General features: G+C 43.8%; 1 protein-coding gene across 3 annotated transcripts in view; it reads right to left on the reverse strand.

Annotated features, from left to right (window-relative positions):
• Window positions 1-12,104, reverse strand: part of BMPER (BMP binding endothelial regulator) — a 244,370-nt gene that overhangs the window by 165,503 nt on the left and 66,763 nt on the right. For all 3 annotated transcript variants that reach the window (XM_030796374.1, XM_030796375.1, XM_003279194.3), the window contains one exon: window positions 8,277-8,359. In XM_030796374.1, the coding sequence (XP_030652234.1) occupies window positions 8,277-8,359 (83 nt within the window). The remainder of the gene's footprint in view (window positions 1-8,276; window positions 8,360-12,104) is intronic.

A 12,104-nucleotide genomic window follows, 5' to 3' on the forward strand; every position in this document is an offset into this window, starting at 1 on the left:
TGCCTTACCGTTTTCTGCAACTCTAAACTAACATACTATGAAATTTTCCCAGTCCAAATCAAGCCCTCACACTGAATGACCCCTTTTAAGCCAGATCCTCTAAAACCTTATCCCACCTTTGCCCTCTTTCTTCCAAAAAGCTACTAAAGCTTTGTCTAGGTAATGATCAATGAGTATGGTAGGCAAGTAATTCAGCTTTGCCTTATAAACAGGTCATTTTGGTGGTATTTTCAAGAAACCAGAATTTGGTATCCCATAACAATAGTTGTGCATTTATGGATTCAATCTAATGAAAATGGCACTACAATAGACCTTCCGCTAGAAGCCTTGGCTGACAGGTAAACCACAACTATTCGGATTCTTTCTAACATAAAACACCAAGATTCACAAGCTCATTGTCCAGTCACAAAACAAGCAGAACACCAGCTACTTTTCTAAGCAAGTTGAAGGCCCCTCCTAGTGGCCAAGTGCTATCCAGCCCTATAAGAAAACTTTTCTTTTTTTTTCAATTGACTGTTCAAAATCAAGACCTTTTTGTCCTCAGGGTGATGGTACAACCATAGTGCAAAATGGAACACTGCAGCAATTACAACAATATTTCAGACTAGTTTTGAAAACTCCTCTGGGGCTTTTTGGCCCACACTAGTTAGATAAACTGCCCACATTGATCTAATTTGCTCAATAATTGCTCAATTCTCCAATTTATTGCCCAGATGTAGCCAAATTTCTCCCTGTGGACAGGGAAGATATAATGACAGCTTACGACTAAAATGCATCAAATTGCACATATTATTGCAAGTAAGGCAGAGGGCATGAGAGAGGGTTCAGGCATTGAAGTTCCCAAGTCCCCATGTCAAAGGAGAAACAGCACAGTTGGGCACCATGTGACCACAGAAATGATGAGGCATCTCTTTGCTTCCTATTGCAGAGAACTGCAATCTGAGCTGGAGACGCTGGAGCAGGAGGAGGTCAGTCATGTCTCCCATATACTTCAGAGCAAGGTCAACTCTGAGGATAGTGGATTCTCCTCTTTTAAAAGCTCTGCCACAGTGAGTGGCCCTGATTGTTGGTGACTGCTTCCTGCCACCACAGTTTCCTGCCACCAGAACTTGTGGGGATGTTTGAGGCTTAGGAACACTTTTCAAACAAGACATTCTCAGGGAAGTCATACACATTCCATACCAAACAATTTATCATAAGCTCTAGAGCAGCTGAAATGAATCCCTCCTCCTTTCTGAGCTCATCCACGATGACATGCATCTCTCTATTCTCTGCCGAATTGGTAAAGACTAAATGTTTGGGGTGGGTGGAGAAAGTAGCAGAGAGAGAAGAGAAGCAGTGGGGGAAAAGAAGGAAAATAAAAACTAGCATCCATTTGTTCATGAATTCAGCAGATTATTATGTATACCCATTATGTGCCAAGCACGGAAGATACAGTCACCATTTTACCCTAATGGATGGACTTAAATAAAACCATCACAAACAAAAATACCTAATTACAAATCATTTTAGATGTTTGGAACATAAAGTATGGGGTGCTATAAAAGAGTTTCCCAACAGGAAGTGATCTGGTCTTGGGAATCGGAACAAGCTTCCCTAAAGAAGGAATGTCTGGGCTTTGCAGTGCTGGATGAGTGGGCAGAGACTGTCTAGGTATAGGAGCGATGGGAAGGAGGAGAAATGGGAAGAAAAGGAAAAAGCAGCCTAGGTAAAAGCCATGCGGTATGAGACCAGTGCTTCTCAAACTTTATTTGGCAAATGAACCCCTGGGATCATGTGGAACAGCAGATTTCAATTCAGTGGGCCTGGAAGAGGGACAGAGATGCTGCATTTCTAATGAGCTCACAGGTGAGGCCCACGTTGCTGGTGGGAGTCCTCCCTTTGTGTAGCAAGATGGAGAGGTTCTGTCTGAAGGCCAGAGTGGCCAGAGCAGAGAGGACAAGGATGAGGGACAGTGATGAGGTCACAGAGGTTGACAGAGGCTGGACCCTGCCTGGCTGCTCAGAACATCTTCAAGAACCCAGTCTAAGAGACAGGGAAGCCATGATGATCTCCAATTTCTTTGTTTTCTTCAAATACCCTTCCTTGGAGTTTCATTTTCCCTGGGAGACAGCACTTTGCAATATCTAAAGTGTAAGTGAGAGCAAAGGTGTTTATGGACTTCAGGGCTTCTAAGAGCCAATAAAGCACAGCTCCTTCATCACAGACAGCCCATTAACAACCCATGTTTATTGGTAAAAATCCTCTGAACTTAATACGCCTTTGTCAGCAAAAGTAATTGATCTTGGCCGGTTAATTTGGCTGGTTTTACAGACAGAGAACTTGCTGCTCTTTTAAAAGCATCCTACCACTCTGTGGGCTATACTCCCTCCCGTAAGCAATTTCCAAGAACACTGAGCCCCTGGGGTTCTTAAAATAGTTTGGTAAAAAGAACACAAACATCTCTCATTGGCACCTTGGTCTTTAGTCTCACAACATTGAAGACAGGTTTTACAGAAATGTCTGTGCCAACTGCCACCATCCTGTTTCCTGAGAAGTTGACTGAACAAAGGCACACAAAGCTGTTTGCTATACAATTAAGCAGGTAGGAAGCCAAGGTGTGCTTTAACCAACACTCAGGATACTTTAAAAACTATTCTTTCCTTCAGTGTTAGGAAAGAATCCTCTTTCCATTTAAACATGAATATAGTGCTTATTCGCACTGAACACATCTCATAAAGAATGCACTCTGGTATGACTCAGACCGCTTTATGGAACAGCTAACGGGACTCAAGCTGTCACTCCCCTGATGAATATTGGGACTCTGAAGAAGTGATTCTCTTGGCTCTTTTATTTCTATAATGGGTAAATAGGGATGATGCAGTTTAACAAATGGTAAGAAAGCACCGCATTTTCTGAGTGAGTCATGATGATAGTCACGCCTAAAAATGTTAGGTCTGCTTCTGGAATGGGTAAGAGCAAAAGGTTGTGAAATCCTCTCCAGATAATCCTCAAACGTTACCACGTTCTCAACTGTCTGGAATGCCGTAGAGACGGACCAGCTGAAACCAGGATGTACAATCATGTGTGAGGCATTTGTTTCTTTATCTTAGGAATCCATCTCAATAAGACGAGTGTCTTCCTGGTGGTCTGCCTCTCTGTCACCACATCACAAAAACATCAGCACACAGATTTTCACAAATTCAGAGAGTGTAACTAAGTGGGTTGGACCTCAAATACAAGCCACATGGCATATACAAGCCACTTGCAAGTGGGTACACCATGAAGAGTTTGCAGTTCATCCACTGGAGCTGGATAATACCCCCGAGGGATGCTTCACACACACACACAACTCCCTAGGGTGTGCCCCCAAGGCAAACAGTAAGCTACTGATAAGGGGATATCTGACCAGAGTTACTCTCTCAGAGGAGAATAGGCTGACCAGCTTGGAAGGGCAGAAGTCTCAGGAAGGAAGAGGAAACATTACTCTTTCTTAGTGTACTACATCAAAAGACAGCAATAGGAAAGAAAAAGGGTGCCAACATTGCTGAGCGCCTGCCAGTGGTGCTAAGCACGGAGGAGGAGGGAGGCAAAGATGGCAGGGAAGCTATAGCAAATGAGAGCCATGGAGCCTCAGGAATACAAAAGAGAAAACAGTTGCTTCTCCTTGGGGGAATCAGGTTCTCAGGGAGTTGCAGGGGAGTGGTGATAACAGACTTGGAAAGATCAAGCATTCGCCAGGTGAACAAGCAGAAGAAAGGAATTACAGACAGCATAGCAGCATGAGCAGAGGACTGGAGGCAAAACAGATAGGTTTTGGGAATAGGTTTGGGAAAAAGCTAATGGTTTAGTATTCCAAACATGTGTGTATGCATATGCGTGTATGCATATGCGCCCGCACATATACGCATACATATTCACAAATATATGAATGTATAGATGTTTACGTGCATATAAATGGACACATATGCACACATATATATGTTGTAGCTGACTGTCGCTGCCCTACCCACATCCTCTCATCCTTACCACTTGGGTGTGTGCACATGCCCACACTTCTAACTACCAGTACAGTTAGTCCCTGATGATATTTTGACTTAAACGATATGCATTCAGTAGAACATGTACTTTTTAGTACTCATACAACCATTCTGCTTTTCACTTTAAGTAAAGTTTTCAAGAAGCTTAATGAGCTATTCAACACTTTATTATAAAATTATAAAATAGGCTTTGTGTTAGATGATTTTGTCCAACCATATGCTTAATATAAATGTTCTGAGCATGCTGAAGACAGGCTAGGCTAAGCTACGGTGCTCAGTAGGTTAAGTGTGTTAAATGCATTTTTAACTTAAGATATATTCAATTTACAATGCATTTATCAGAGCATAACTCCACTGTAAGTTGAGAAGTATCTGTTTTTGTGTTTCTTCCTCTTGCTGCTAAAGACCACTTTGCCACTTGAGGGGCAGGCTGGAAATGCTACCCAATCAAGACCTCACGGGAGCAGCCCTCAACCAAACCCTGGTTGGAGTTGGTGTGTAGATATTTCAGTTCTCTCACTCCTTCAGTGAAAACATTCTGAGGTATGAATTTTACACTGCCTTCCAGACTTTCCCCAGCAAGACTAAGCTCTGGTTACACACAACGGTAGCTAGCTCACATGGTGTCAAAGTCTATGTGTACTATTATAACAAAACATCTGAGAGTGGGTAACTTAGAAAGAACAGGAATTTCTCACAGTTCTGAATGCCGGGAAGTCCAAGATCAAGGTGCTGGCTGGTTTGGTGTCTGGTGAGGGCTGCTCTCTCTGCTTCCAAGATGGCGCCTTGTTGCTGCAACCTCCGAAGGAGAGGAACACTGTGTCCTTATGTGGCGGGAGTGACAGAAGGGCAAGAGAGATGAACTTCCTCCCTCAAGCCCTTATATAAGGACACTTGGCCATTCATGATAGCAGAGACTTCGTGGCTTAATCACTTCCTAAATGTCCCACCTCTTAATACCACCACAATGGCGATTAAGCTTCAACCCATGAATTTTGGGGGACATTCAGACCATAGCACTTGGTGACATTCCCTCAACTGGCTGCTTCTTCATCCTTGTCTCCCCTCCACAATCTTCTGCCAGAGCCTTCTGTATCTCCCAAATAAACTACTTACACATATATACTTGTCTCAGGGTCTGTTTCTGGGGCATCCAATCTTAAACATGTGTATGTTAGAAATGTGTTGAGAAGTATCTGAGAAATGTGTATGTTTGCATTTGTATTTATAGGCATGTTTTTATATATTTATATATATGTGTGTATAGATACATGCAATTACAGATATAGAGATATACAAATATATAGTCACATAAATACTATATACATGCTCAAATGCATAATATGTTTATATTTCTCTATATATACATCTTTCTATCTTTACCAAAGCACAACAGGTTATTATATGCAGTCTTCATTTGTACAGGGGAAGCTGCAGCCTAACATTATGAACACCCCTCTAGTAGCCTCCTCAGTGGGGCATTTGGCCTCGCACAGGTCCTGTCTAAAGCCCTTCTCCAGCTGTGCCCTCTCACGCAGCAAGGTGGCACTTCACACCTGCACGCACCTCACATGCCAAAGCTTCCAAGCAGGCTGCCAGGGCAACACTGGCAAACTCCATGCCTCCTAGTTAAACTCCATGCCTCCAGGCCATGCATTTGGAATATTCCATTCTAAAGTGAACATCTCCACAGTTACCATCCTCAAGAGGGGGCCATTTGCTGCCAAGACATTACTTTTTTTTTTTTTTTAGTGTGCTCCATCAAAAGATAGCAAACGTGAAAGAATATTAAAAACCAGATTATTTTACCAACAAGCTACAAAAAAGCAAGCTTATGCCTCAAATGTGTGTATTCATAAAAGAAAAACTCCTCTTATGACACTCCCCATACCCAAGCTGACACACAAATGTCCTGCCTTCAAGCAAGAACTCCATTGTCTCTCTCATTTATTCTATTAATCTAAAGGTTGATATCGGGAATATAATCAATGTCATTAGTTGCCCTTTGATTGCTGAGGGTGGCACTGCAGAAAACTAGAAGAATACAGGAATATATGACATTAGAATATAAGGATATAAGAAAGGAATAGACTCTAGGTCTGGCAACAACTCACTAGGCAGGAAAACTTGGTGTTTCATTCGTCATGCATTGTATTTAAAAACATACGAAATCAGAATGCCTGCAGTACATTTTGGTTTGTGACCCCTGTACATATCATCTCTAAGTTCATTTCCAGTTCCAGCACTGGATAACTCTGGCTGGCTGTCATTGGTACAGCTGCAGGAACTTTCCATTCTCTTTACCACCTTCTAAATTTCCTCTCCAAGGAGGCTCAGCTGACCTTGGCAAACCTTTACCTGGAAAGGAAATTCATTCAGATGCACATTTATAATTACCTATTGAAATATGCCTTGTTTTTCCTCAGTCTACTCTCAAAAGCACAAGATTATTTTTAAAAAATTATCAGAAAGCTTTATAGTTTACAGTATGGAAGAAATAAAATTGAGAAATGGGTAATATTTAATGGCAAATATTATTTACATAAATCATTTATATAAAAATAAAACTATTTAGGCCAGGCATAGTGGCTCACACCTGTAATCCCAGCACTTTGGGAAGCTGAGGCGGGCAGATCACTTGAGGTCAGGAGTTCGAGACCAGCCTGGCCAACATGGTGGAGCCCCTTTCTGCTAAAAATACAAAAATTAGCCAGGCATGGTGGCGCACAACTGTAATCCCAGCTAGTTGGGAGGCTGAGGCAGGAGAATCACTTGAACCTGGGAGTCAGAAGCTGCAGTGAACTGACATAGTGCCACTGCACTCCAGCCTGGGAGACAGAGCAAGACTGTGTCTCAAAAAATAAAAAAATAAAAAATAAAGCTATTTAGTCATAATTAGCAGGAGAGGAACAACATGGAGGTTGAGCTGGAATATGCAAGCTCATGCTCATTTTCATGAGTACATTACTTTGTGTTTTTTATATATTATTATATACATGATGTATATTATGTATATTACATAGGTTTTATATCTAGATATATAGAGATATACATATATACTCCCTTCCTACCTCCCTTCCTTTTTTACCGCCTTCTGCCCCATACAAAATCCATCACACTTGGTCATATTTCCTCTAATCTGTATTCTCTAGGTTGGGTGCATGTGTGCTGAAGGAAGGAGGAAAGATTTTTGAAAAGACATGCAGAGAAATGACAAATGCTATGATTTGTGATGTTCCAAATATGATTCTGCTTTGGTGAAATTAGGATGCTAGAGTTCTCCATGTATTTTCCTTTTAATAATATTCTGAGATGCATACTGAGTCACAAGTGACTTGGAAACTGTATGTTCTTTATTATAACAGATTAAAGGCTTAAAAAATAGATGGTTGTACTAACTCCCTACTGTAAATAACTTGAAGCAGCTGGTTAAGACTAGATTCCCCGTCACTACCACCACCACTGATTTCACCCTAAATTTAACATATATTAATTAAAAAGATCCCTTTACAATTGTAGCATGTGCCAAGTTCTTTTTTATATCTAAGCATGCTGGAGAGATCGTTAGTATATGGCTTAGAATTCAGCAATGCTTAGAAAGACAAGCCTGTGACTTTGTCTCACTGATTCCTCCTCTGCCCTGAACTCAACATTTCAGGCCATTTCCTCCTGTCCACTCTGCAACCTGTAAATGATTGGCCCTCAAACCCGGTTCTCACCCCTCAGGATGCACAGAAGTAAGCTGTGTTTGTCCCCATTGCTTCTTATTTGGCCGCACTAAAGAACCAAGCAGCTGCCTCAGCAAAAAGCTCCTCAGCCCCTGAGGAACAGAAAATCCATGCTTTTCCCCAAAAAAGGGAGGCACGTGAAGGAAAGGCAGCCTTTCTTCCTCATGCTTCAGAGCAGAGTTTCTCAATCGGGAGCAAGTTTGCCCTCCTTGGCCCATTGGGTGGTCTGCAGACATGGGTGATGATATAGCTGGAGGGGTTTACTGGCATCCAGTTGGTGGAGCCAGGGGACCTTGCTAAACATCCTGCAATGCACAGGACAGGCCCATGAAGAAGAATTTCCCAGCCCGGAATGTCAGTAGCGCTGAGCCAGGTGGATGAGCTTTTCCCTCGGCTCCACATCAGGAGGGACTGACTTTTCCCCAGAGAGGAGATGAGGGAGAGGCTGTAGAGACCAGGGGTGCTCTTGGTGAGTACAAGCAGTGCTTTGCCCAAAGGACACCCTGGGAACATCCACAGCAGGACTTACAGTGCAGGAACACTTGGTACATTTGCTTCCTTCCGGCTGAAATTCCTCCCCTTCTTGATACTGCACACCCTCAAACACACACCCTGGAAAGCAGACAAGAGATTAGAATTAGGGCAACAGCCATCGTCGTTCAACCTGACACAATCCTTCTATCCACAGTTCATCCATTGCCCACCTCCAGTCAGCTGATTGTCCTCTTCAACCAGTGGACAAGATTGCTGAATAGTGAAAAGAAAAAAACAGAGGCAAATGATGGGCATGGGACCCGAAACCTCAAAGATGCTGGAAAACAAATAAGACAGTGGAACCCAGGTCAGCCCAAACGGGAGCAGTGCACAATAGAGAGCCATGCATGGGGTCCAGGAGCTGCATGGTGATCATGCTGCCCACTGCCAGAGGGACCAAACCCAGGGGGGCCAGACGAGGCAGATGGAAGGCCAAGGGAGAGAAGTCAACCATGAGCTCAGAGCAGATGACCCCAGGGGCCCCACTCAATGAGTACCTAAGAATGGCACAGCCTCTACCATGTCCTAGGTACCCCGATCTCACTCCATATCCACAATGATCCTACAAAGTAGGGACTTTCATCATCACTCTTTTCACAGATAAAGAAAACGTGGCTCAGAGGGGAAAGTAACTCACTCCAGCTGGCAGGTGGCAGAGCTAGAATTCAAAATCAGTTCTGACCCATCTGCTGCACTGTTCAGAGGGCCAGGTACAAAGGCAAGAAGGGGCAGAGGCAGGACAGGAGGTATCACACGGGTTTTCAGCCCCACACTCTCTGTTAAAGGGACTGTGGCCCCCTCCAAGTTTGAGTTAATAATAGGACCAAAACCCAGGAGGTGTTCCCTATTCAGAAAGATGCCCAGGACACTGCCAAATTCCAAAGAGAGGTCATAAATGGCGTGACGCACAGACCAAACAGGAACCCCATGTCACACAGGCCATGGGACAACTATGAGTTAACAGCAAAGCCACTTTCCTCACGACTGACCTCACAAGCTGCTGGGCCAGGACAGCTGAGGTCACTTTCTCCATGGAAGACAGTGCTGGGAGCAAAGCTAGCAGTGGGCAAAACTTAGCCAAAGCGGGGTCTTGTAAAAGACTGCTCCACGCCCCTGAGAATGAGTGTTCAAGGCCTGCCAGCTAAAGCCATCTACAGAACCCACCAAGCTCTTGGAGCAGCTGGCTCCTGACAAGAAGAATGGGCATTACCCCCACCTGATCTGGCCACTGACCTTATTCATCTTAAGCTGGATACAGAGCCCTTTGTTAAATGGAAGACATGCAGACAAGTGCTACTGAGCCTGAAGTTGCATTACCAAGTGAAACTGTGGCTTAAAAAATGCCCCAGGCATAAGATCTGTATGCTATGACACGCAGAGTTAGCAATCAACCAGCTCCTTGGTATTCTCAGTGATGCTGGAAGGTTTGGTAAGTGTGGGGCCCTCCTAGTGGCTGTATCTCAGCACTGTTACTATGGCAGATGCACAGTCATCTCTCTTTAAGGTGCACTTCCAACAACGCAGCTTTAAATCTTTCATACAGGTTTGCACCACTGATTTTGTCATACACATTGCCAGATTAACTACAACAATCTACACTTGACCACTTAAAGGAAATGAAAATTCTATGCAAACTGTTTCCATCATAACCCACCATTCCTGAGCAAAGAGCCCAACGAAAAGGAAGGAGCAGTCAACCAAGAATGCCCTAAAATCTGCTTCAGGAAGAAACTGACCACAGACTACGTGTTTGTCATTACGCAGAATACCATTCCCCCATCAATGCCAGTACTTCTGAGTCACCAAGGAGGATACCCAAGGCTTCTCTTGACTCTCCCTCTCTAGATTTGCCTGAAGCCTCCCTCACAAGACAAAAAAATAATGCCTTGTGGATACAGTTCCTTCTGGATCCTTCAATTTGCATCCCAAAGGTTGGCCTTTGGAGTTAAGGAGAGGGAATGAAATTGATTCATGATCCCATAACTGAGGACGCAGAGCCTGCCCAGGTGTCAGGGGGCTGGTGGGTGGCACTGGCACACCAATTCTTAAAGATTTGCCTCCCAGAGCACCTGGACCTAAGCTTCTCAATTCTCGCAGTGTGTGTGGGCTATGAGAGGTAGTGCCCTATGGTGGCCAGAAAAGAGGAGGGGCCGGATCCCAACCCCATCTTTGGCCCTTACTCACTAACGGACCTCAGGCAGGCACTTACTCTCAGTGGGCCTAATTTCTTCTTGTGTAAACAGTGGATGGCTGTGAGGACTTAGCACTGTAATATGAGCAGTCACGGAGTTCAGCCCTTTCCTTCCTAGAAACTCAACCAAAAAGAGAGTGGAAGAAGCAATGGCTCAAATATAACTTTAACTGCTGAAATAGATCACTCTGCTGTTTGTGTACCCAGTTTCAAAGGCAGCCTGAAAATATGACTATCTCCTAAGTGAGGAGAATGTTCTACAGGATGAGAGGTCTTGGGCTTGAAGTGTTCCATTTCATTATTGTTGGTCCATGACAGATCCCATGGTTATATTGGTCCATGACGGATCCCATGGTTATGAGGAGTGGGCAGCTCTGATTTGATTCTGTGTCAATAAAGCAATAAAGCCAGGCGCAGTGGCTCATGCCCATAATCCCAGCACTTTGGGAAGCCGAGGAGGGTGGATCACGAGGTCAGGAGATCAAGACCATCCTGACTAACATGGTGAAACCCCGTATCTACTAAAAATACAAAAAAATTAGCTGGGTGTGGTGGCAGGCGCCTGTAGTCCCAGCGCTTGGGAGGCTGAGGCAGGAGAACGGTGTGAACCAGGGAGGCGGAGGTTGCAGTGAGCCGAGATCACACCACTGTACTTCAGCCTGGGTGACAGAGCGAGACTCCATCTCAAAAAATAAAAATAAAAAGATAATAATAAAGCAACAGTCTACTCAACACAACTGAACTCATATTTAAGAGCTATGATATTTTTATACCTATATGGCCTATAAAATATGCTGTTATCAATGTCAGGGTTGGCTGTGTATAGAAATTATCTGGGAGATCTGAGACCCAAATGTTCCTCAGAGATTCTGATAGAATTGGTCTGGGATGCAGCTTGATCATCAAGATTGATTTTTTTAAGGATTTTCAGGTGACTCTGGTGTGCAGCCTGGATAACTACTGATCTCATTGAATAAAGATCCTATAGGCATTTGAGGACACGGTTAGGCAATACAAACCTTTCAACGCATTCAGAGGGAAAAGCACTCAAGCAATCTCTGCTTGATAGACACAAAACAACTGGATAATGGAAAAAATAATTTTACTTTCAACTAGTTTTTGGCTTTCATGTAAGCTCATGAACAATACAAGCTTTACAGAAATCCCAGTGTGAAAAAGAGGCTGAATAAAGACAGCCCGGGGAGCTGAGGAGGGTTAGACATAAGTGGAACCTGGCTAGCCTTGTCATTCAAGGGTGAGAAAAGGCTGAACTCTGAAAGGGACCATGCCTTTGAGACTGCATGGAGGAAAGTGACAGGTGCCTAAGAATGCAGCAGGAGCTCATCTCTGCAGAGCATCCAGTGGTGCCTTAGCCACTTCACAGGAAGTTTCCAAGAACAGAAGGCCCTTTGGAGATTAACCTCAAAAGCAGAGCAGTAGTCGTATCACCATTCTTGAGGAAAAGCACTCAGAAAAAAAAAAAAAAATCAACCCCAAACGCAGAACACCTGTTGGAGACTATTGGCCAGTGGCTTAAGAGATCAGAAAAAAATCTCTCACCTCAAAAGCCCCAGGCTTGTATGTAAGGGCAGGAAAAGATGCAGGAGGCCTTTGTAATTCTGTTCAGAAAAG

The sequence above is a fragment of the Nomascus leucogenys genome, chromosome 17 (genome assembly GCF_006542625.1).
Source record: "Nomascus leucogenys isolate Asia chromosome 17, Asia_NLE_v1, whole genome shotgun sequence".
NCBI classification, from domain to species: Eukaryota; Metazoa; Chordata; class Mammalia; order Primates; family Hylobatidae; genus Nomascus; species Nomascus leucogenys.